Raw genomic sequence first — 27,733 nt, 5'->3', positions numbered from 1 at the left:
TTTCTTTTAATCAGCACTGTAGTAGTTATTGTCGGAAGACTTACCAAGGACACATTTAGAATAAAATTAATAGTACAATGATAACAAAAAAAATAAAGCCAAAAGTAAAGTTTTGCAATATGTTTTCACATATAAAAGTTATTAAAAAATAAATAATTTTGTTTATCTATTCTATTACATTCTCATACATAAAATGAAATTCAAAAGATTAGAAAAATGATAAAGATTCATTTTTTTAATCAGAAAATTTAGTAAGACTTGTTTTACCAATAAACATTAAATTTATATAATAGATATTTTCTAAAAATATGATCAAACTTGTAAATTAAAATTTAATTTTTCTATAAAATTAAATTATGCCGCACCCTATAAGATGTTTTTTACTCCTGTATTAATTTTAAATATGCAAAGACTAGTAGCTACCAGCGAAAATAGTGCAAGTACATCAACTAAAGAAATAAATAAAGCCTATGAGGCAAGCGATAAAATGCTCCCTGCAATGAACGACCGATATAGCAAAATGGACTGTGATATAAATGAATCAAAAATAATAATGAAGATAATGTTTGACAGCTCATTGGAAAACGTGACTTTTCCTATAAAAATGCAAAGTAGTTGGCCATCGAAGTGTGGCGATGAAAAATATGAAATTCAAAAAAAAGATATGGATTTTAACTTTTATATGGATGCTTTACATGGGTATAAGGATGAAAATGTACATAGTGGTAAAAAAGAAGCTGTTCGTTTAATGCTATCTAATCTTGCTGAAAAAACAAAGCAATTGCATAGTGACATACTATTCAGAAATCATATTTATGAAAATCTTAATTTTGAACAGATTGAAAATATAATTAAAATGTCCGTTAATATAAAATTAAACGCTGAGAATAATTTGATATTTGAGCAGGTTTTTATAAACAATGACTATAAAGAAATTACGAAAAGTATTGAACAACTTAATATATGCCACAATGTTATTAAAAATACGAACGATCGTATGTCTAGGTATAGACGTTCTATATTTCTACATATTGTTCAGGTAACAATATTGCTTGTCGTTCTTTTTTTTTTGTGCGAAATAAATTTTTAATTTTAAAAATTTTGCTTATTATTATCATAAACAATGTTGAGCATATATTCTCCATCTATTTCTACAAAATTTTTAGTCAATAAAACGAATAAAAGATTTAAAATTTCTACAAATAAACTAAGCTTAAAATTTTTTATTTTTAGAAGACACAACGTATATAGCATTTACCGTTTTTTATTTGAGTAGCATTTCAGTTGTTCCAATTCATACAAAAATAGATTTGTAAATGTTTATACTGTAAATTCGTACAAAAATATAACAACGTTATAAAAAGATTTATTTTGCACCAAAGTTCAATTTCGGACATAGTAACATATAAGGTCGTTTTTTATAGACTTTCTAAGGTATTGGAAGATTTATAGGAATTCTAGTTTTCCCGTATCTTTTATTGTGAAAAAAACTTAAGTACTATGTTTTGCATAAAAAAAAATGTTATCTTTATAAAAAACTAGAAAATTCAGAAACCTTTAGGATTATTAGAAACAAGTATATCATACAGATTGCATATCAAAAACAAGTTACATGTGAAAATTCCAGTCCTTAATTTTTAAAACAATTCTTAAAACAAGCAAAGTATTTTTGGTATAGTGATAAGAAAAGTGACCTAATGTTAGATAGAAATATAAATCCGAGCTATTGGATTCACGTATAAAATTTTGTGCCATGCCAAAAAATGATAATTTATTTTTTGGAGTGTATTCCCTAACATATAAATTTTTAGAATGTCCAGCTAATAAATTTTAATGGAAAAAATATTTTAAGCTTCTCCAAAGACGGCCGGTATTCAAAAAAATGGGCGCTACTTCATTTTCTTGCCCCCCCCCTAGAAAAAAAAATTATTTAGAAGAAATTTTAATTATTCCAACCTACAAAGTTTTAAAATTTTTATATAAGCACACCTATGATCATCATTATTGAAATGATTGATATTTTTTTTTTCCAAGCGAATTCTTTTAAAAAAAAAATTTATCCTATGCCTTTAAAGCCTCATTCTCAATCTATATTCATTCTTCAAATGGGACCCCAAATTTTCTATATTATTTGTGTGGTCTCCTTCTGCATTTATAAACCCAAGCGAATGATTTACTTTGTAATGTTCACTCCCAAAATTTCTAGAGGCTGGAGGGCATAAAGGGTATCCATCAGAAATTATAATAGAGCCACGTTTTACTCTGTGTCTAAAAAACTCTTCAATAGTACCAGATTGTCGATTCGGTAGCAATTCAAGAACAAATTCTCTACAGTTACCTTCTACTATGCCGCCTATAATCCATTGAATTCCAGACATGGAATCCAAAGTTGAAGAAGGATTGGATACAATTACCCCGTTGCATATGGCGGTTTCATCAAATTGTACACAAACATAAGTTCCTCATATTTGGTAGCTATCATCGCTTTTAGAAGCAATGACTTCCATCACTGTATCCTTGTTTTAAATATATGAATATTCACATATTTTGCAAAGATCTATTGCTTGGTAAGTAGTATAATTTAATACCCAGCCATAGAATGCTCTAAGAATTTTGTGAAATTGAACGCTTATCCCTTTAAACATCGTACCATTTTTAAGTGAACTCTTCGAACTACACTTTTTATTAACACAACGATAAGCTTTACCGTCAATTTAGCCGGAACATCCATTAATGTTCATAAGAACAGTTCGTTCTGATGTCGAACAATGTCTGCAAGCAATCGATCTTTTTAGAAGACTATTATCTAAAAAAAATCAATTGCTGCTTCATTGTGCCTAAAGCACGCATCTTCGCAGATATTTAGCTCCCGAATAGCTTCCTTTAAATTTCTTATTAAGGATTAAAAAATTAAAATTTTTTAACCCCTTAATACGGAATCTGAAGGAGGCATTTAAAAATTCTCAAATCGACAAAAAATACCTTAACTTCATTTTCTTGCCCCCCTCAAAAAAAAAATATTTAGATTTGAAAAATAACACGATTTTGTATCTTTTTATGTATGTTTTTTTTAGGGGGGCAAGAAAATGAAGTAGCGCCCAAAAATGTATTTCTTAGAAACAAATATTGTCAAATTTTTTTAGCCTTCGTCCACGACGGGGTCAAACTAAAGAGGATGTATATGAGTAGACGTCGAACAGAAAATGCTAAGATTAAACAAAAAACCATGTACGCCCAGATTGTGGGTAGAATTAATATATGTGTTTGATCTATATTTGATTGGTAATTGTTGCACGAAAATCTACCAGAGAAGTCGGCTATATTTAAGCCATAATATTGTTAAAATTTTAAGTCTGTCCTAATCAAATTAGTTATGAATATAAAAATTTAAATAATAAAGATTGTTATGTAAATATGTGGAAGATTAGCAATATATACTGACGCAACAAAGAATTTTACCTTCTAAATACTATTATATGTGATTATTAAACAATTTTTAAGCATTTTATCATTAATTCGATAAATTGGGATTGTAATTAGGAAAAAGTGTCCTGTTTATTGTCGTTTTTGTCCTCCTTGATTCCAATTCTTTTATAATCTTAAGAAATGCATTAAGTATTATCTGAATAATTAGGATTACGATCTTGTGATGCCAAAATAATAGATATTCAAATTTTTAGCTGTGCAGCACTACTCAACATAAAACGTAATATTAGACATTTGTGTTAATTTTTATGTATAACTCTTATAATTATTGCTAATGTAAATTTTTATAAACTAATTTCATCTTTAAATATTTAATTCTATTTGATTAAAAGAAGATAAAAAATCTTACAAAAATGTTCAATAAGAATTTGTATACGAATAAATCTTATTTCTAAAATCTAAAATGTTTTTTAAATATGAATTAACCTCAATTTTGAACAATACTTGATTGTAATTCAATGCATCTATTTTATTATATTTAAAACTTTTTATTTTGCCATTTACCATATAATTAAATGTTACCAATATATATGTGGTATCCACCACTGAGGAAAGTATGTAAAATATTTTTATTGTAAATATTAGTTCTTCTTTCCATAACTCCGTGTCCCTTTCCGGATAAAATATTTAAATAGTTGTTGGAGGGGAAACTGCAAGAATTTGGAGGGAAATATTTAAAAACTATTTTTATGATATTTAGGATATCATATTAATATTTGTGGTATCCCGGGGAAGCTCTCCCGGTGATAAAGTACCACTCTAAAATAGAATTAATATATTGCCCTTTATTTTTAAACGTCCCTTTGGACTCTCTCATAGCTGTCTTGTTGCTATGTCTAAACACTCCTTGTGTTTGTCTCTCCATCTTCCTTCTGTACCCTTCCTTTCTAGAATTTTATTTATAGCAAATAAAATTCTAGAAAATTCAATGATAGATTTGACAGGGAGTGAAATAAAATAAATGTTGTAGAAATACAGTCTACAACATCCTGCCCCCTCTCAAAACTTTTACTATTTCCTATGAGCCCATCCTGCTAGTCCATATACCTTATACCATAATTTAGTTTTTTTCTTTAGATTCGCCCTGTATGGACTTATAAATTTTTTATTAAGTTTGTTTGTCGAGAAGTTCCTCGCATAGAATAGAACTTCGACCTTATTTTTCTGCTTACACATTTTTATCTTGGTCTTTTTCTTTCTTGGCCGATCTGATGCATTAAAAATTACCTTACCTTTATAAGGATCATAAAATCTTATTTTTGAAATCTTATCTCGATATTTTACTACAGGGTTAACCTGATCTTTTGTTTTATCTTTAATAATTTTACCAGTTTTACATTCTGTTACTACTTTCTTATTTTTATTCTTTTTAACCCAATTTTGTTTTCCAAACACTGTATTTCTTTCTTTCTTATGTTTATTCCTACCAAATTTCACATTACTATCTTTCGTTTTGGCTGTATAATTATTTACTTTATTATGATCTTCATTTTCAATTTTTTCATCTTCCACTACGCATAGTCTTTCAATCATTATTTCGTCCAATGTTTTTTCCGCCACCTCTTCATACCCAATGATTTTGACAATCTTCTCGTCACAAATAACTACCTTATTTTTATAATCTAAAATGCAATTGTTGTTAAACAAGAAATCGCTGCCTAGAATCACATCATACATGCATCTATCAAAGACGTATGGTTCAATAGAGTAACTCTTGCTTACTCCTTCAAATTTAAAGTCTAATTCGGTTGACATATTAGTGGTAATTACTTCTCCATTGGCTATAACCGTTCTTATAGATTTGTTTTCTCTAAGCTTTAAATTTAATCTTTTAGCTAATCCTTCAGATATAAAGCTTCTGCTTGCTCCACTGTCTAACAAAATGTTCACGTTACTTTCATTAATATTCGCTCTAACAACCATTTCTCTAATGTTGTCTTTTTCTTCTTCCATGACATTCATTTCATTTCTTCTTGGTAAATCCCTATGGTTTTGATTTCCTTTTTCTTTATTCATGAAACAATCAACAGAATTATGTCCGTTGTGCTTGTGGTATCTGCACCACTTCTTTTGTATTGAAAAGGAATTGTTCTTATGTGTTCGTTCAGATGTTTCGAACTTTCTTGAATCATTTCTCGGATTATTTAAATTAAGTATTTCTTCTTCCATCGTTAACAATTTATTCATATATTCCTCAAGGTTGTGAACATTGATATTATCAATTAATTTTCTTCTAGTGTTTTCACCTAACCCGTTCTTAAAGTACTCCCATAATTTTCTGTTGTACTCGTCCTTGCTTATCTTATATGCAAGACTATAATATTTAACGTACTTATTAATGTACTCATAGTATTCCTTGATGGTTACAAAATCTACTTGTTTTGCATTAGCAAGTTTCTTAATCCATCCTTCAGCTTTCTTCACGCTGTATACATAACTAAAGATTTTTTCTTGTATTTTCATTAAATCTCCTTTAAATATTTTATCGTCTAAGGATTTGTCCGAAATCAAATCCCTTAGTATGAGCTCATATTGCTCCGAATTCCACTTGTTTCTTGTGGTAATCTTCTCAAATGTTTTAAACCATTCATACATATCAAATTTTTGAATATCTTCTATAATATTCAGTTCTTCTTCAATTTTAAATTCCGTTCCTGGAATAGTGTAACTTAATTTTATTTTCTTTTGGTTTACTTCACCATGATTAATTTTATTATCATTCATTAGTAATTTTGTACTCGCACTTGGTACTCCTACACTCGCTCTTGAATTCAAGTTGTGGTATCCCGGGGAAGCTCTCCCGGTGATAAAGTACCACTCTAAAATAGAATTAATATATTGCCCTTTATTTTTAAACGTCCCTTTGGACTCTCTCATAGCTGTCTTGTTGCTATGTCTACACACTCCTTGTGTTTGTCTCTCCATCTTCCTTCTGTACCCTTCCTTTCTAGAATTTTATTTATAGCAAATAAAATTCTAGAAAATTCAATGATAGATTTGACAGGGAGTGAAATAAAATAAATGTTGTAGAAATACAGTCTACAACAATATTACATACTTCAAGATTTTTTTTTTGAAATTTTCGTTATCTGGTCGTTCATACCTGGCCAGTACCATCTTTGTTTAATCTTATAATGTGTTCCCTTAACGTCTAAATGATTATATTCTCTATGAACTCTACGAATTTCTGTTTTTCTTAATTCTTCGTGTAGAATTTCATTAATTTATCCTGTTGAGAACTTTTAATAGTTTTTTCTCCTCTTTGAATCATTTCATTATTTCTTTCTCTTTTATTTGTTTTTGGGTCTGTTTCTCTCTTTCGCTTTTTTCTTATACTTCGTTATTTTCAAATTGTCTACTAAGAGCATCTACATCCGTAATCGGCTCTCCTTTTACATAGTCAATAGTGAAGTCGAATTCTTGTATATATTCTATCCATTATTATTTCAGTTTATGTTGAAAACGGGTTGTTTCTAATCTCGACCAGGGCTTTATGCTTTCAATAAATAAAATTTTCTCTTCACATATCTGTCTCGAATTCTAAATTCCAAATAACACAGTCAACATCTTCTTTCCACTAATTGCATATCTTTTTTTCTGCTGATGTTTTCATTTTCGATGCCCATTTTATTGGTATCCGCCTTTCTTATCTTCATGTAATAGTATGGCTAATTTCTGTATCGCATGCGTCCGATTTTACTGTCTGCTATTTTTAATTTTTAGATATCTCTAATTCCTCTTTGATATCAATAAAAGCTATCTCTATATCTTCGGAACATGCCCATTTAACATATTTTTTCGAGCTTGTTTAAGTCTTGATGTCCGATAAGCATAATGAGGGCTAAAATCTCTAAACCCGCCTGCTAGCCTCCAAAATCATCTAAGCTCTATATGTTATTGGGCCTTTTGTTTTCTTGTCTCATGCTTTTTATTTTGTTTGGTTTAATTTTTTTTCCGTTAATCGTTATTCTTAGCAGTTTTGCTTCTTCTCTTGAGTTTACTTTTAATCCAAATTCTTTAGGTTTTGAATTACTTGTTCTAATAAATTATCGTGTATATTGCTATCTCTTGCATGAATTATAATATCATACATGTACACCTCAACACATTTGCCTCTAATCTCATCTAAAATTTCGCATATCACTCTTTGCATAATATGGAGATAGTTTTTATATCATATAACCATGCTATTCCATTCGTATACTCTACCATTTATCTCAAAAGCTGTCTTATGTTTGTGAGCTTCCTCAATTTCTATATGATAGAATCCTTCCTTTAGGTCTATAACCGTAAATACTTTAAAACCTTGCGTTGCCCTAATAATGTCTCTAATCAATGGCAATTCATACGGATTCTTTTCAACAAGTTTGTTAAAGGCCATCAAATTAATTCCTAATCTCACATCTTTATTTAGGTTTTCATAGCCCTTAATGGGCCTCCCCCCACTCTTTGTTGTTCTGATAATTCCTCTATTTTCTAATAAATTTATATAATTTTCGGGTGAAAGATACCACAGTACCCCACATTTGAGGGTGTTTACTTTATTTTTTCGAACCCCAAAAACGAAGTGCAAAATAAAGGAGGAGCAGGAAGGGGACAAAAATTACTAAGCACTTATGATATTAAAAATAACAAATAAATATATATTTATGTACAGAATCATATTTTAATACAAGTTTTTACACTTATATAAATTAACAAGCATTTTTTACCCTTCTGATTTATTAGAATTGGGGACCAACACGCCCCCCTCCAAGGGTGTTCACTTTATTTTTTCGAACCCCAAAAACAAAGTGCAAAATAAAGGAGAAGCAATCATTAGCACTCAAAGTACTTGCATCTTTAAACAGTAAAAATACCAAATAATTATATATTTGTATACGAAATTTAATTTAAAAAAAGAATATAACCATAAAACTATATAATTCTAAATAACTTAACATATTTTAAATTAAATTTTTTGATTTAACAATCTGTATAGATCGTTGAACATTTATTTAAATTTTCTTATATAAATAATATTTATAATTTTAATTGTTGGTTTATTATAAAAGTAGATTTTTGAAGAAAATCTACTTTTATAATAAACCAACAATTAAAAAAAAATGGAAAAAATAAGAAGGGCAAAAAAGATACAACACAATAAATGATTATTATAACTAAATTTAAAATTAAATTTTGAATAAAAGCATGTATTTATTTGTTATTTTTAATATCATAAGTGCTTAGTAATTTTTGTCCCCTTCCTGCTCCTCCTTTATTTTGCACTTCGTTTTTGGGGTTCGAAAAAATAAAGTAAACACCCTCAAATGTGGGGTACTGTGGTACCTCGCCTCCTAATTTTCTAACAATTCACGTAGATTATAGGAATGTTGTCTCCTTTTAATTACTCTTTACTCGTTGTTTTATAAAACTAGAATGTTTTCCTTCTGCTAAGCAAATTATTTTCTTCTCGTCTTTTCCTAATATTTCTATAAATTTTCCTTCCAATTTTTAAGATTATTAATATTTTTTTCTTCATTTTGTTTTGTATTTCCCACATAAAAATTGTTTTTTGTGTTTTCTCTTTTTGCCTCTACTACGATTCTAAATTTAAAGTCATTTAATTCCAAAATTTTCATTTTACTATATTACATATACAAAAAATTTTAAACTCTTATTTCAATCATCCTCTTCCTGTATTTCTTTATGCTCCATACAACTTCCAGCTATATGTTTAATTCTTCTACATATGAAACAATGGTTTTCTTTCAATTTTTCATATTAAAAATTTCTTCCTGATACTGCCACTCTTCTGATCATTGCTCCTAATATCTCCCTTCTTATTTTTTCTTTCATCATCTCTACCCTATCTTCCAGTTCTTTCTTCATTATCTTTTATTTGTTTTCCTTCTCTTCCTCCTCTTAGACTAATTTTCAAATTTCATCATTAATATCCTCCCAATCTTCCGTACTCCAAAATTATTCGAAAATTTGATCCTGCAGTTCAATACTTGCTTGTTTTGACGACTGCTTAAGTGCACTTCTTTTGCTTCTCCCCGAATTCTTTAAATCGCTTCAACTCTCTTAGCTTCTTTGAATAATTTTCAGCTCCCCTGAACTCTTGTCTGACTTGTTGCTCTTCTTCATTTGTGTTCGCTATGTTGAGCAGAAAAAGTTCAAATCTAAACTCATATGATATCTCTTTATATTTATTCATTCAATTTTTTCCTTATCTGTTTTATGTATTTTTAACGAAGTGTTTAATGTTTTTTTTGTAAAGTAACAACAAATATAGATTTAATGGTAGAATTTGATAATTTTAATTGCGTATATAAAAGAAAAAATTTAGATTTATATTTTTTTAAAACTCAGTTCCTAAATGTCGTTAGGATCATTTTTAATTTATCAAAATCTTCCACAGTTAATTAAAATCAAAGATTTCGATCAAAAGATTTAAAAATATTTTTAAAATAAATAAAGTCATCATTCTGAATTTTTAGAGCATTTTATATCACATTAATTTGAGTTTTTCTAAAATTTAATTTTTATTGTTGTTAAATTAAAATCCGAACAATAATTTTCTAAAAAAATGGTTAAACAAATTGTCGATTCAATTCGCGATTACATATATCTCGTTTTCAAAACGTTAAAGCTTAAGCTAGTTTTTTTTTGTTATAAATAAAAAAAATAATTTCAACCCCATAAGATGTTTTTAATTATGGTATTATTCATTCTAAATATACAGAAAATAAAAGCTACCGTTAAGAATTATACTGGGATATTGACTCAAGAAACAATGAATGTTGATCAACTTACTAAAGTACAATCCCAAGATGAAAAACTGCATAACTGTAAAATAAATAATATGGATCATGAAAAAAAAAGCTTAAAGATATTATTTGACGCATTGTTAGAAAAAACGACATTTCCCCTAAAAAGTCAGCTTAGTTGGCCAAAAGAACCTAACCAAGAAGAATATGAAATTAATAGAGAAGACATACAATTTGACTTATTTATGAATGCTTTATATGAAAACTGCGATGAAAAAGCACGTACTGGCAAGCAATTGGCTGTTTATAATTTGGTATATTCTTTCGCTAAGAAGACTAAGTTAATACATGAAGAGCTCATGCGTGTTGATTATAATATCATAAAAATTGATTTGAATATGTTAAAAAGAATCTTCAAAAACTATTGTCATATAGTGATGAATAAAGTAAACAATTTGCAGGTTGAACAAATTTTTAAAAAAACTGATTATCAACTACTCATTTATTATATGCGCTGTTGTTATTTCCGAAAATTCAATTTTTCGGCCTTGTTTGATGAAAATGAGGAAATAACACCTAAATGGCCGCATAAAAGAACCTTGCACTTTATTTATTTTACAATTCCTTTAATAGCGTACTTTTTAGCATCTGTATGGTAATAAATAAAATTTTTATTACTGCTGTTGGTCTAAATTTTTAAGTTATATTGTAAGTCAACATAAAATATTATCTCTTTTTTTTCCATCATTATTATTCTCTGGTATTCAATAAACGAATCTAAGATTATTTGAGAAATAATTATGTGAAATTTTATTTATAATAGGAATAATACTTAATTTTTTCTAGATAATTAGCTATTGAAAAAAATTTAAATGATGTAATGTAAAAATCATCAATTTTTGGATATTGGTTTTTTTTAAAAATAAAAGAGAAAAGATGGTTTTGTACTTTTAAAATCGGCTTTATTGTACTTTTCGTATCTTTAATCATAGATTTAAAGACCACAATAGATCGCATATGCAGTTTAAAAGCCATAGAATCAACATAGCAGTTGGTGTATGGAGAATTCACTGACCATCAATTCACCGACATCAATTCACCGACAGCAATTCACCGAAAATCAATTCACCGAAAATCAATTCACCGACCAACAAATTCACCGACAACAAATTCGCCGACAACAAATTCACCGACTACAAATTCACCGACTACAAATTCACCGACTACAAATTCACCGACTACAAATTCACCGACTACAAATTCACCGACTACAAATTCACCGAAAAATTGAAATATGTATTTTTTAAGGGTATATTTATGATATACATATTTAATTTAAATTTTTTTTTGTATGGATCATAAATATTGTGCAATATAGCATTTGAATATTACTATATTTATATCACTAAATAAATTAAAAAATAGAAAAAGTATCAAAATGATCATAAACATAAAAAACTAATTTAAAATTGTGGTATTATAAATACCACAAATTATTTCTTTTTATTTTATCAATTTTCCCTTTTTGGAAAATAGACCATTCGACCGGTCTATTCCAAAAATCAAATATTTATTTCCTTTTTGCCCTGACCCCCACACAAAATTATGAGACAAGACAAAGATCAATACCCTTGGAATCCACGACCAAGGAAGGGCCTCAGAGCCAGGGACCAGTATCCCATTACGGATGCCCAACGAGGCTTTAATCAAATAAATAAAACGTATAATTTAATAGAACTATATTTGTCCAGAGGTAGCTCCTCTGGATTGCGTCATTTTGAATTCAAAGACGAATTAAATAGTAATTACGAAGATAGAAATTCCATGTTCGAATACAGAGAATTCGACATGAAGATCACTGGAACAGATGTGATAAGTAAAGAAAAAATAAAAATTATTAAAAAACCATCAGAAATTTCAATGGTGGAGCTACAGAAATTTGAGAATCTAGCAGAGGCCAATGGCTGGAATGATGAGCAGATGGGAAGAATATATGGGACCATGTTAGTTGGCGATCACTTTTTAAACGCCAAGTATAGTAAATCATACTTAAATTTAAGAGCGGCATTACTAGAAATTGCCTATCCTAGAAACATGAGATTTAGAATTGCACAGGAGCTCGAAGATGTTAGGCAGTGCAACCACATATATCTGGAAGATTATGTGAAGAATATTTCCCAAAAGTTAGATGCCTACAGTTTCTCAAATAATTTAACTAAGCAAGAAGCTGAGAGAAAATTTTCAGAAGTATTTTTTAGAGGACTAGGTAAACAAACTGAGATGGAACTTTGCAAAAATGAGGTTAATACGCGGACCACTTCAGACGTTATTGCTTATCTAAAGACTTTAGAATCAACTATTATTTCTCAAATAGGAAGACGAAACGAGAATGGATATGTACCTAATGAAACAAGCAAAATTTGCAAATCAAGAAATCCTTATTGTAGTGTGCACAAGAGCTTTTCGCACAATACAAGAGATTGTAGACTTCGGAACAATCTCAAAGATACTAAAGATAAAACGATACATTTTGAAGAAAAAACAAAAAGAAATAATATGGTTATTCAGCTAGGAACAACAAGTAATCAGAAAGAAGTAAAAATAATAGGAATATTAGACTCAAATAATTACTTATTGTTAATCGATACAGGTTCACACTTGAATTTTGTGAGTGAACAAGTGGTCAACATGAATGATCATATAGCTGAACCGTGTCAGCCCTTCACTACTATATTTGGAAATGGAGATGAAAGAATGATTAACACTAAAGCTAGAATACGAATAAGGTTGTCTCCAAATATTATCATGGATATTGAATTCTATATTATTAAAAATTGCCCCGTCGATTTACTACTAGGATCTGAATGGCTAAGGAAGAATAAAGCTACAATTGATTTTGCTAACCAATCACTTGTTATCAACAATGAAGAAATTCCCTTTATGGACGCGATACCAAACACGGATGAGATGTTAAATGAACGATTTAACAATTTACTTTATGTGTCTCCTTCGAAGGAAATTTATATTTCACACCTTGAAAATTATAAGAAACTAAATGATAAATTTTACTCTATGAAAATGGATGAAGCTCGATTTACGGTTATAAAGAAGTTGAATATCACGCGACATAAATTCTACAATATAGCTTTCAAATATTATGAAAGAGCAAGAAAAGAGGTTAAAAGATTACTTGATGAAGATATTATAGAGAAGTCTAGAGCAACTTTCGCAAGCCCAGGATATTTTATCGAAAAGAAAACTGGTGAATTAAGACTGGTCATAAATTTTAAAGAGATAAATGATCACATCGAAGATGACATTTTTTCAATACCAAAAATAGATGACTGTATACTAAGGATGGGAAGAAATAAGTACTTTTCTCAAATAGATTTTAAGAACGGATTCAACCAGATTAAAATCCAGCAAGAAAGCAGAGACTTGACATCATTTATGATTATGGGAGCCCAATACCGATACAAACGAATACCCTTTGGCATTAAACCGGGTCCAAAAATTTTCCAAAGATACATCACTGAAATATTACACGAAGTGGATAACTGCTTTGTGTACATAGATGATGTGGACTGATGGTTTCCCATCAGTCCGAGAAGAATGTTTTAAACTATAATTTTTATTGTTCTTCATCTTCATACCCCAAGGGTATGATTTTCTTTTATATTTATAGGCGGGAAAATATTGTACATTTTCCCCCCATAAACATAGTTTGGTAAAGGAGGAGAATACTTATAGAATAGTATTCTCTAGTCTCCAGGGTAATCTTAGGACCACTGGAGATCTGTCACTTGACACTCCCCCCTTCTTTAAAGGCTCCTAGGTTACCATTTGTTGACGCGTCTTCAAGTACTTCCAGTTAATAGCGAATGCGTCATTATTTAGGCTATATACTTTATAGACTCCCTCTATTCCAACCGTAGGAATAGTATATGACTTTTTCATTTTGTCAATTCCTTTCTTCTGAATGCTTATCGGTGGTTTTCGCTTTCGTACTACGTCCCGAACTCTATGAACACTTAATTTCACATTGTCTTTAACTTTTTCCTTTTCATTTCTTGGTTTCTTCCGCGAGTAAGCGATAGATGTATAACGAAGCATTTCTTTTTCGTCGGAGTCTTTCCGCCATCCATTTATCATTTTAATAGATCTAAATTGTCTATTTATAAGCTCCGGCAGCATACTGCCCCTATAAATTTTTTTCCTCCTTTTTTTGTGAGGTATATGTTCTCTGCCTTTCCCCCAGGTATTTAGCTGTAGGTATTTTAACTTCAATTCAAAGTTTGTCAATACGGGTGGATCATGTAATTTTTGTATTAAAGGATGTGGGTAAAACTCTTTTTTTTTACTTCTGTTAAGTTTTCCCTTGTCATTACAAATTACCATGTCACTGAAAGATGCTTTGATTGGAGCGACCGGGAGAGTAAACGTCGATACAGTTTCTTCCTTTCCAATTTTACTCAAAAGCACTTTGGGCTTGACTCTTATCGCTTCCCTTTGACCTAATGGTCTCCTATGTTGGATGCACTTAGATTCCGGACAATACTTTAGCTCATCTATAACATTGCTACTACTAAAGCTTAAGTTTTGGTCTTTAATATGGAAAGCCTTCGAATGTACTATGGCAAGTTTATTACTTTTTTCTTTTCCTTCTTGAAAGTAATTTTCTTTTACAATGTCTGTTAGATGTGTTTCGGATATTTTTCCCGTTGTGCAGACAGATTTCGTTGTTATAGCGCCATCTATTTTATCAAACCTTTTGAGTAGATTTAGTTTCTTGGCATCTACTATGCCAATTATAAAGTCTTCCGGTAATTTATCTATTACGTAAGCCTCGATCATTTCATTTTTCTTGATCTTGGGCCTCTTTATAAAGACCTGTATTTTTCCTCCTGATTTGAACTGGCCCCCTATTCCTTCAACCGTAAGAGTTTCTTTTGTTGGTTTTAATTTCAGTTTTTGAATCATTGTTTTACTAATGAGATTCACTTGAGATCCGGTATCAATAAGAGCGGAAAATTTTATCGTTCCCGAATATAGATTTATCCTCGGGCGGATATCTTGTAGTTTAGTAGTCGATTTCATTTCTCCTATCCTTAAAAGCATGGCAGAATTTACTTGTTCTGCTTTTTCTCCACAAATTTTATTATCTTTTTTTTCTCGTGAGATAGCTTCATAAGATGGTTTTCTACTAAATGTTTTCTTTTTGTTTAAATGATAATTTATAAGAGTTTGTTTGTTCTCAACTAATTCCAGCAATTCCAACCAATCTTTCGTTTCTTTAATAGGCTCCTTCAACTTATCAGGGGAGTTCCTTCCTATAGAAATCTTTGATCTGGCAAAATATTCAGGGTTTCCTTTTGCATATCTTTTGAGGTCATAAGCGTAACTTAAAATGTCGCTTTCCTTTGGACCTTCCACATATAGATGCATGAACCTATCTGCTATATCTTCTGTTAGTTTCTCTTTTAAATACTTTTTTTTAAACTGGGTTTTGAATGAATCATAGTCTGTAATTTCATCACCCTCGAACGCTTTGAACCATGTTAACGCCTTGCCTTTAAGTTTAGATTTGGCAATATCTAGCGTTTTATCTTGCGTATACACATCCTCAATTTCGCGGAACTGAGTTAAAAAATCTTCGGCTTGTTTTAAAGTTTCGCCGTTAAATTCTGTCCACCTATTGCTCAGACATATTTTTTTCATGTGCGTGATGAGACTATTAAAGTGATCGTTCAAATCCTCTTCACCGTTACCACCATTGTGGACTGATGGTTTCCCATCAGTCCGAGAAGAATGTTTTAAACTATAATTTTTATTGTTCTTCATCTTCATACCCCAAGGGTATGATTTTCTTTTATATTTATAGGCGGGAAAATATTGTACATTTTCCCCCCATAAACATAGTTTGGTAAAGGAGGAGAATACTTATAGAATAGTATTCTCTAGTCTCCAGGGTAATCTTAGGACCACTGGAGATCTGTCACTTGACAGATGATATTGTATTATTCTCAGAAACCAAGGAAGAACACAACAAATTAATAGTAAATGTTTTGAACAAACTCAAAGAGAAAAATGTAAAAATAAACTTTGAAAAAAGTAACTTTATGAAAGATGAAATCACGGTACTAGGAAATACAATAAATGCTGACGGTGTGTTTCCAGCGAACAAATTGATTCCTAAAGAAATATTAGAGAGAAGACTAAAAACTAAAAGAGATGTCCAAAAACTATTAGGGACGATTGGATGGTATAGAAAATTCCTACCAAATTTGTCTACAAAATTACTCCCATTAACAAACATGCTGCAGCAAGGAGCAAAAATAGAATCGACTCAGCATGTTAAGAACATTATTAAGGACATAAGCGAATTTATTAAAAATAGAGCGAGATTAATCTGCCCAGATTACACAAAGTCATTCACCTTAGAATGTGATGCTTCTGATATGGGGATAGGTAGTGTACTTTACCAAGAGGATGGTCCAATTGGATATTTTAGTAAAAAATTTGGAAAGGTTGAACTAAATTATAGTATTGTAGAAAAGGAATATCTTGGAATCCTTTTATCACTCATACACTTTAAAGGCATCTTGCAAGGAAATTTTGTAGAAGTCAGAACAGACAGTAAAAATTGCTTAAACAACGTGAAACTAGAAACCTCAAGAATGTGTCGTTGGAAGTTAATCATTAATGAATTTAACCATAAATTAATACACATAGAAGGTAAAGAAAATGTAATTGCAGATAGTTTATCGAGATGCTTCACAATTATCAAAAACAATGAAGATGGATACATAAAAATGGTCAAAGATGCAATGATAAAGGACAAAAATCAAAGGATAAAAATGAATAAAGACGGAAAAATTTTTATGAAACCAAATAAAGTAAAACACTGGTTATATAAAATACATCATGAACAAGGCCATAGAGGAATAACAACAATGTATAATAACCTAAAGAATTTTTTTTATGTTCCACATCTATTCCATAGGATCAAACAAATAGTAAATGATTGTCGAAAATGCAAAACTTACAAAGTAACTTATGTCAAAAGAGAGGTAGGAGCCCATATGTCAGCTGAAAACAATCTTGAAAGAATTAGCTCGGACATATATGGTCCATTTAATTTAGAGAAATTTAAGGACGCGGGTAAGCATAATAAAGGATTTATTATTACAGTAACAGACATAAAGACACGATACACGAAACTATATTTAGCATATAAAATAAGAGGAGAAGAGATTATAAGCGCAATCAGCAATTGGACTGAATTAACAAAATCTAAACCTACAATACTAATATCAGATAACGGAAAGCAGTATACAAGCAAACAAGTTGAACAATATTTAAACGAAGTGGACATAAAGCACTTACGCGTTCCAACATATACCCCAAGTTCAAATGGTATATCAGAGTCAGTAAACCGCACTATAACATTCATACTGTCTATAATGAAAGGCGAAAATATAATCACAGCCATTGATATGTGCGAATGGGTGATCAATAATAACTATAATAGATCAATAGGATGTTCCCCCAATGCTGCGTTAAATGGGAAAGAATACTATGATCCACTAGAAAGAGCAATACAAATGCGTAATATGAAAAAAACATTAACTACTCCCAAATTCAGGCTAGGCGACGAAGTATATGTAAGGAATTTGACAGCTACGAAGTTAGACCGGAAGTACTTAAGAAAGAGAAAGGTAACGCAATTAGGATCCAAAGGAAAATGGGTAAAGGTTAATGGAATCTCTGAGTGGATACATGTCAAGAACATTAAACTTTAGAGGGGGTAGAATGTGGTATTATAAATACAACAAATTATTTCTTTTTATTTTATCAATTTTCCCTTTTTGGAAAATAGACCATTCGACCGGTCTATTCCAAAAATCAAATATTTATTTCCTTTTTGCCCTGACCCCCACACAAAATTATGAGACAAGACAAAGATCAATACCCTTGGAATCCACGACCAAGGAAGGGCCTCAGAGCCAGGGACCAGTATCCCATTACGGATGCCCAACGAGGCTTTAATCAAATAAATAAAACGTATAATTTAATAGAACTATATTTGTCCAGAGGTAGCTCCTCTGGATTGCGTCAAAAATAATAGAAAACATAAAAATCTAATAATTTTTTTTTAATGTGTCAGATTATGGGCAATGGCACGAATATATCCTATAATATTTTCTCGATTAAAATTGGACACTATATTTAGAAGTCTCATTCTACAATCGCGATATTTTTTTTTAGACGTAGGAGCATTAAAACCAGACAGAAATTGTTCTATTCGAACTTCATTTAGAAATTGTTCCTTTTTTAAGCAATTGATAAACTTCCAAATATTCAGGTGAGTACCACCAGCTTGCGACTCGAACCCACGATGCCAACCTTCGACCGAGTTGTTAGTCCTCGGTAGACCATCTATTGTTCTGATGTACATATTCCATATCTCTGATGCAAATTTCGGGGCTCGACGCTGTCGTCGGTTTGGGCGGCCAATCCAAGTATCTTCAAAATAATCTAAGACGGGCAGAGCTTCGATGGGCAGTATTCTGTCAGACAATTCTTCAAAAACTTCAACAACAAAATTGAAAGGTACAAATGCTATGGCGGCCAGCGATCTTATTTGCTGTGCAAATTCTGGATCTGTATTGTACAGTAGTTTGAGTCCATGATTTTGAACGGCTCGAAAAATGCACTGTGAGAAATGAAAAAAGCATCCTTTTACACTTGCACCAGGAAACTGTACTGAAATAGCATTCATCATGGCTTTTTCAAAATCTACAGTTATGGATTGCGATTTAATGATGGTTCCAACTCTTTTAAAGTGCAAAGAAATTTAAAATACGTTTGCTCTAATTTAATTGGCAATAAAGCGAAGACCAAGGAGATAGAAGCACTTTGTTTTAGCCCGTGAATTGTGTACAGTTGATGAAATAATAATTGTACGGTTTTAAAGGTGCCATCTGCGTACCAGTGTTGACTATCTGCCAAAGCCGTAAATTGTGAGTCGTCGAAAAAATAAAAATTCTGTTTTCATCTGGTCCAGAATCATATAGCAAAAAGGGTTCCCCTCTTGTCGTTTCTTTGAATTCGTCTGTGAATGTAATTTCTTGCCGCGAATTTGGGAGTGCGGGGCTAGTTTCTGCAATTTGTCGAATATTCCGAACGCTACGCTTCATATTGTCAATCGATGGCAATTTTGGAGCTGCAGCATGGCTGCATAGAGATAAACAATCTGATATAATAGATTGTGGCGCTTCTCTAGAGCTTTACGCCAAAGCTCGAACATTAGCATATATTTTATCGGCTTCGACTTTAGCAGCATCTCCCGAATGGTTGTGTTCGCCAAACACTTTAATTTCCCCATTAGACATTGTAATCACTCTACACTTGCACTTGTACTTTTGATAGTATCACATTTCCAATATATTTTGGATAGTTCCCAAACATCTTTTTCTTTAAAGAAAAGATGACCTTCTAAAATTAATTTTTTCTTCCCCTTTTCTGAGAGTAAATATTCGATCTGCATTATTGAAATTAGGGGTTCAGAATTAAAATGTTAAAATATTTAAAAAGAGTTGTGCCATTTTAAGTAAAGTATAGATCTTTCTTCGCAAACCTGCGCCTTACCAATTGTGCCTAGGATACCTTCATTGCACTTTGGTATCGAATTGGATGAGACTTTATTACAATATGTCTAGATAGAACATTACACATAAATGCAATGTAAAAACATTAGTGTTACAAGTATACTAGTACATTATATGTCATAATTTTGAGGAATTGTTGTCGCGTTGTTTAATAATCTTTCTTTTCAGATTAATTTTTAATGAACATTTTGATACTTTTTCTATTTTTTAATTTATTTAGTTATATAAATATAGTAATATTCAAATGCTATATTGCACAATATTTATGATCCATACAAAAAAAAATTTAAATTAAATATGTATATCATAAATATACCCATAAAAAATACATATTTCAATTTTGCGGTGAATTTGTTGTCGGTGAATTTGTTGTCGGTGAATTTGTAGTCGGTGAATTTGTAGTCGGTGAATTTGTTGTCGGTGAATTTGTTGGTCGGTGAATTGATTTTCGGTGAATTGATGGTCGGTGAATTTTCCTAGAACCAGCAGTTGGTAGACGAATTCTACATTAATTTCTGTGGTGAATTCGTAGGAGTAAGCGCATTTTATAAGAATTCTCTAAGTAGATTTAGTGTAATTATAATTATTGTAATTTTTGTTTGATGATATAGTTATTTCTCTTAAAATCCATATTTATCGCGTATGTATCGTATCCTTTAGTACGAACTTCATTTATAATATATTTTTAATTTACGTATTGTTTCAACAATAAAATACATCAGCGTACTTTCTCTTGAATTACGAAACATGCAACTTTTATTTGTTGGTTTGTCTATATGACTCATAATGAAAATCAGAGTAAGACACGCGATGCGCCTTTGAAAATATGTGAAGGGTGATATTTCTAACATATGCCTTGTAATATAGTCATATACATCACAATTTCACATTCAAAAATACATATTCGACGATCAAATTAATATTTGTCAGAAAAAATGATACTAAAGGAATTATCGCATAAACATTAATGACTTATCCATATTTATGCAAAAAAACATTTATATCAAGGAAGAACATACAATCTTGGAACTTAAATCCTGTACTATACTGAACTATCCTCAATTTATTATTCATAAAAAAGTTATTCGGTTTATGAAATCGTAAGTGTTATCAGATCATTAACTGCCAGCTAACTGGCGCATTTCTGCTACATATTGTAGGCTCAATACTGATAACTTTATTTACAAACAAGGGAAATCTCTTCATTTGTAGGTGTTGATAATTTTAAATATTTTATATGTAACCCCTAATTTTTATGGAGAATAACAATAAACATATTAACATAAAAAAAAAAGTTTATTTTTGTTACGGCATTCGAAAGAGGAGAAAAGGTTGCGGTGGATATAATAGGCCCAATAGGAAAGCAATATATCATATCAGCAATTGATTATTTTACTAGAGAAGGTTTTGCAAAAGTTCTTAGTTCAAGAAACGATGAAAAGGTAGTAAGTTTTATAGAAGATGTCAACGAAAAGGTCAAGATAAAAACACTTATATTAGATCAGTCAAAAGAAAATTTAAGTTCAAAGGTCGTCAACTTTTGTAAGCATCATAATATTGAGTTACATTATACATCTCCCTACCATCACCAATCCAATGGTAGAGTAGAGAGATTTAATAGGACACTACAAGATCTAATATTTAAGAATAAGGAAGACAGTTTTTTAAAAACGAAGTTAAAAAGAGCTATAGAGATTTACAACAACACGTTTCATACTGGAATCTTAATGACACCCCAAGAAGCAACCTTGTTAAATGTACAAGACAAACTAAGACAGATTCAAATGGAAAATATAATAAAATACAATAAAAAGAATGGAAAAGGTGAGCAAGAACATTTTTTTAGACCAGGGGAGGTTGTGCTAATCAGACAAGAAGGAAATAGAGGAAAAGGTAGCCCTAAGTTTAAGGTTCGAGGATGTGTTTATAAAGCTTTAAAAAATAATGCGTTTATAATCAAGATAGGAAAAAAGAAAATAAAAAGACACGCTTCTCAGTTAAAGCTTTTAGTTGATGAGCCAATTTTGTAGAGGGGGATGTTGATAATTTTAAATATTTTATATGTAACCCCTAATTTTTATGGAGAATAACAATAAACATATTAACAGTAGGTATATATTTTGTATTTTTGTTGTATTTAAAGAAAAAATTATTTTCTTAAAAATATGCATCATAAATTAGTATTGTATTGTATTTTAACAAAGAATATGTATTGTTTAACTGCAAAAGCCGTCATATTTATGCATATTTTCGCTTAGACAACTCTTTTGGCGCCAAAATATTAAATATAAAAAGGTAAGTTTGACATCAATTGTCAAAAATTATTTGCGGGTAAGTTTCGTTGTTAAGATTTGGGAATCGGCTAGAAGTGTAAGTTAGCATCGCTATTTTAGGTCTTCCCGACATATTGTCTAGCTTGAAAGAATTTATAGGTTACGTTAAAAGGCATTTGCCATAAAATTTACATCTGATGGCCTGGTGCCTATGTGCAAGTTTGATATAGTTCTAGAATTTCTTAAAGATATGAAATTCTGCAAATATATAAACTAAGCCGCTATCAGAACTGCTAGTTTAAGTTAATAATCTCTGGTAGCAAATTACATGTTTTTGAGTCGCAAGAATGCTTTTTTATACGCAATAGATAGTTCTGTGTACCACAAAGTTAGATATATGTGTTGTTCTGTGCTGATAATGCTGTAATGTGTAGATTAAAGAAAAGTTTCTTAATGAAATTACATAAGTTAAATCCGTGATTCACTCAAGTTTATAATGTAGTGTAATGAGATCTTAATTTATATAAGTGAATCTTTCAGTCGATAGTCATTAACTCAAAACATTTAATAGTGATCTAAAATAATTACATTAAATCTTATAAGTGACAAGGTTCTTTGAAGAAGAAGAGATTTTTACGAAACTATTATAAAGAGACATATTATTTCTTTAAAAAGCTTTAAGCACAAAATCGGTCATACAGAATATTTTATCTTAAGATAAAATAAAAATAATTACAAAATAATATAATTTTTAATGAAGTAAAATGCTATTAGAAACATATCAGGGAAGAAGTACAACCACACTTCTTTGCATAATTTCAATCTGTTGACCGTTTAAGATTTAATATTTTTGGATATTTAACTTAACTATCAACGAAACATGATTAAATATGAGAAGAAAGAGATCTTGTTTCATCTGTATTAAAATCAATATAGCACAATCAAAGAACTTTGACACTTAAAAAAATGAAAATTGTAAATTTTGCTTTCTTACGTGAAATGTGGTTTTAAATATTTTCTAATAATTTTTTTGTCAAAAGCGAGATATGTTTATCGATTAAGAATATATTATTTTACATCGTTTAATCCACTGAGATAAGAAATCAAACACGGAAAGGATTTTAATTTTTTTCAATGAACTTATTGGCATTAACACAGAGCAAACGTGTAATTGATATTATTTAATTTGAATTATGAATTTGTCTGAACTTTAAAAAAAATTTGAACAAGTAATATTGACTAGTCCAATACTGCTATTATTTTTGTTAAAAACTTCTTTTTATAACTGAGTATTTATATTTATGTTATATTCATACAAATAAAGTAATTTACTTTATGTCGAAATAAATTATAAAAAGTTTCCGTAATCGCAAGAAAATATCCATATGAGCATTTATTGAACTATATGATTGATGTATATTTACTTTTTATTAAAATAAAAAATCTAAATGATTTTTATTTTTTTTATTCCTCGACGTTTTCTTGACTTTATTTTTTAAAAAATAAAGCCCTCTAAATCTTAAGATATGCTTGTATTATGTTTTATTTCATTATTGTTTTGTCTATTCACATTTGCATCGTAGTTAAATGTTTATTAGTAAAAAAAATTTTGATTTTTTTGACAAAACAACAAGGCATTAAATATTATATTAATAGGTATAATACTTAGTCGATATAGAGCAAGAGTGATAATATAACACACTTTATACTGTTCCTCAGATATAGATTATCATTATGCTATTTATAAAAAAAAATTTGATGTATTTTTTACACCTCTTTTTTTGTTTTTATAATATGTAAATTTGATTTATGTTATGCCAAATATACATCTGTAAATTATGATTAAAAAAGCCAAGTTTTTAAACTCAGTTCTAAAATGTGGTCAGAGTTGTTTTTTTTATCTTTAAGAAAAAATGCTGAGAATATTAAAATTTAATGCTTAAAAATGCCTCAAATTTTCCTCATTGAATTTTATAATTGTTTTTAAAGAGATTATACTATTGATATGTTGCTTAAAAGTGTCTTTTTTAAAAATGATATTTTTTTTTTCTTTTTAATTTCTTCTCTATGCAAAAATAAAAATTAAAAATAGGTTATCTTTGTTTCTTTTCCATAAAAGTGCACTCCATTTATATTTTCAAGACATAAAAAATTTTTATAAAATTTTCAAGATAAGTTTTCTTTTCTTGTACCCCAAATGGTCCAAAGTAGAAATTTTAAAAATGGAAATATAATTTCCCTATCTCTGAAGAATTTTCAGACTTTTAAATCTTCAGTTTTCTCATTTTCTCCATCTTTAAATTTCATTATTGGTCCCAATGGTTCTGGTAAATCCACCATAAGTAATGCCATTTCTCTTATCTTTGGCGGCTCTCCAAAGACCATAGGAAAATCTAAAAATCTAAAAGAATACATTAGATTTGGAGAACATGATTGTAAAATCGAAGCAGAAATATTTTACAATAATAAAATCATAAAATTAGGAAGAGGAATTTCTATCGCTAATAATTTTTGGTATTTAAATGACGAATTAGTAAAAAAAGGAATTTATGAAAATTTCATTTCTAAATTAAATATTGACATAAATAATTTATGTCAATATTTGCCACAAGAAAAAGTTTCAGAATTTTGTAAAATGAGTAATGAAGAACTTCTTAATTCGACACTTTTAAATTTAAAAGAAAATGAATTAATAGAAAATATAAAATGCATAAACGAAGTTGAATCAAAAATAAATAGTGAAATTTCCAAAGAAAATGCATTAAAAAAACAAATTGAAGAAAAAGAAAAAATTGTAAAAAAAATAAATGTCGATGTAGAGAAAATTAAAGAAAGAGATGAGAAATTATTAAAAGTTGATAAAATGGAAAATAAAAAGATTTATTTAGAATATGAAGAAATTGTAAAAGATTATAAAAGACTTGAAAATTCAATAAAATTATTACAGAAGAATTTAAATGAATCAAATAAAGAAATAGAAAATATAAATTTAGAAATAGAAAATATTGAAAATAATCCGAAAAATTTAGAATTAAATAAATTAATAGAAGATTTAGATAAATTTGATCAAAAAATTAAATCTGTAATAAAAGAATATAATTTTAATAATGAGAATTTAGGATTATTAGATATTGATTTAGAACATTTAGAAAAAAATAAAGAACAAAAGAAAATTGATATTGAAAATTTAAAACAGAAAATTGAGAGTAATAAAGAAGAATTAGAAAAGATAAAACAAAATATAATTGAAAAAAAGGAATATTTTATAACAGACAATACAAATTATATGAATAATTTAAATTATATTAATAATAATAATTTAGATTATAATAATTCAAATTATATAAATAATAATTCAAATTATAATAATAATAATTTAGATGACGATTTTGAAAGAAATATTTTTAATGCTAAAAATCTTGACAATTTGTTTGTTAAATACAACAAAGTCAAAATAAACGAATTAGAAGATCAAAAGTATAAATTGAAAAATAAAAGATTAGAAATTGATCAAAAATGTTTTGATATAAAAAAAGAAGTTGATGAATTAGAAGAGAAAAAAAGGAAATTTTCTGAAGATGAAGAAAGAAGACTTGAATTATTAAAGAAGTTTTCTAGTGACACTTATAAAGCAGTAATTTGGTTAAGATCAAATAAGTCGATTTTTAAAGATGAAATTATTGAACCACCATTTTTATTAATTTCCATTTCTGATGAAAAGTTTATGCAAGAAATTGAAATTTTTCTAAGTTTTCATGCATTGACATCTTTTATTTGTAAAAATAGCATAGATTTTGAAAAAATGAGTAAAATTTTAAAAGATGAAATGAAATTAGGAATTAATATTGTAGAAGATATAAAAAATGTACCAAATTTTCAATATACAAAAGAACAAGTTAGAAATTTAGGATTTGAAGGATTAGTAATAGATTTTATAGAAACTAGACAAGAAATTAAAAATTTCTTAATGTCTAGTTGTCATTTACAAAATATTCCAATTACTAAAAAGAATATAAATGATAAATTTATATTTGAAAATACATCTTTTAAAAGAATAGCAGTAAATGGGAAATATTTAGAAATTAGAAGAAGTAAATATAATTCCAAAGATTCAGTAATAATTTGTGCACCAATAATTTCTAAGAATTTATTTTCTTCTAAAATTGATACAAGTGAAATAAATAAGAAATTATTAGAATGTAATGAAAAAAGAAGAATTTTAAATATTGATTTAAAAGATTTACATATTAAATCTGATAAGATAGATTATGAATTAAAGAAATATTATGAATTAAGTAAAGAACATAATAATCAGATAATAAAGATTAAGAAGAATATAAATAATTATAAATTAATTTTAGAACAAATTAAATCTATGAAAAATGAACTTAAGAAATTAGAAAATGAAGAAGATAATATAAAAGAACAAGAAATAATTAAAAAGAAGAAATTTATAAATAAAGAATTAGAGAAATTAAATATGAAAATTTCTCTAATTTTGAAAGATACTTCGTATCTTTTAAGATTTCAAAAGATACAATTTGTTTATAAACAAACAAAGTCTGAAACAAGTAAATTACAAGGATTATTTAATAGTAGAAATTTAATAGAAAGACAAAATGAAATTATAAAATCCAATATTTTAGAACATGAAAATATAAAAGAGAAATTAAAATTAGAAATAAAAAATAAGAAAGATTTCTTAAAGAATACTCAGTATACTAAAGAAGAAATGATAAATTTACCAGATAAATTAGAAGATTTAAAGAATTTAATAAATTTAGAGAAGACACAGTTACAATTTTATACAGTAGATGAAAATATAAAAAATGAATATGAAGAAAATAAGAAATCTTTAGATTTCTTATATAAAAATATAGAGAAGATACAAAAAGACAAGATAAGTTATAAATTTCATATAGAAAATAAAAAGAACAAAATAGAAGAAGAAATTTATTTTTTAATAGAAAAAATCAATAAAGAATTTATAAATTTATTTTATAAATTAGGATGTGAAGGAAGATTAGAATTTGATTTTAAAAGTAAGAAATGTAAAGAATGGCGACTTAATATTTTAGTGAAGTTTAGAAATAATGAGAAATTAGAGAAATTAAGTTCATTTAGACAAAGTGGAGGAGAGAAGTCTGTTTCTACAATTTTGTATTTATTAGCTTTACAATTAGTAGACACAAGTCCTTTTAGATTAGTAGATGAGATAAATCAAGGGATGGATAAGATTAATGAGAAGATTATATTGGAGATATTATTTGATATATGTGAGAGAGAAGAGGAGACACAGTTTTTTATAATATCTCCCAAGTTAGTAGACGGATTGAAGTATAGTAAGAATATGAAGATAATAATATTATTTTCAGATCAGAGTGATGAAACCAAGCGAATATTTCAGAATTGACAATTGACAATATAAAATTTATAAGATATCTAAATATTTATAAGATATCTAAGGTAAGATTAAAATATGTAAGATTTAAATATGTTAGATTAAAATATATAAGTTAGATTAAAAGAAGATAAGAATTATAAACAAGAT

The 27,733-nt window shown here is 28.7% G+C and overlaps 3 protein-coding genes across 3 annotated transcripts; all 3 read left to right on the top strand.

Moving 5' to 3' along the window:
* Window positions 1-373: 373 nt before the first annotated feature.
* VNE69_01081 (putative SP-containing protein) lies at window positions 374-1,090 on the top strand (the record flags this gene model as incomplete). Its single annotated transcript, XM_065472215.1, has 1 exon — window positions 374-1,090. The coding sequence occupies one exon, from the start codon at window positions 374-376 to the stop codon at window positions 1,088-1,090; it is 717 nt and encodes a 238-aa protein (XP_065328287.1).
* A 9,084-nt stretch (window positions 1,091-10,174) lies between these two features.
* VNE69_01080 (uncharacterized protein) lies at window positions 10,175-10,897 on the top strand (the record flags this gene model as incomplete). Its single annotated transcript, XM_065472214.1, has 1 exon — window positions 10,175-10,897. One exon carries the CDS (start codon window positions 10,175-10,177, stop codon window positions 10,895-10,897), a length of 723 nt encoding a protein of 240 aa, XP_065328286.1.
* Window positions 10,898-24,379: 13,482 nt separating this feature from the next.
* VNE69_01079 (structural maintenance of chromosomes protein 5 (SMC5)) lies at window positions 24,380-27,595 on the top strand (the record flags this gene model as incomplete). The annotated part of the gene is made up of 1 exon (XM_065472213.1): window positions 24,380-27,595. One exon carries the CDS (start codon window positions 24,380-24,382, stop codon window positions 27,593-27,595), a length of 3,216 nt encoding a protein of 1,071 aa, XP_065328285.1.
* Window positions 27,596-27,733: the final 138 nt, after the last annotated feature.

The sequence above is a fragment of the Vairimorpha necatrix genome, chromosome 1 (genome assembly GCF_036630325.1).
Source record: "Vairimorpha necatrix chromosome 1, complete sequence".
NCBI lineage: Eukaryota > Fungi > Microsporidia > Nosematidae > Vairimorpha > Vairimorpha necatrix.
The sequence above is the reverse complement of the archived record's forward strand: the minus strand, read 5'-3'. Positions and strand labels throughout refer to the sequence as shown.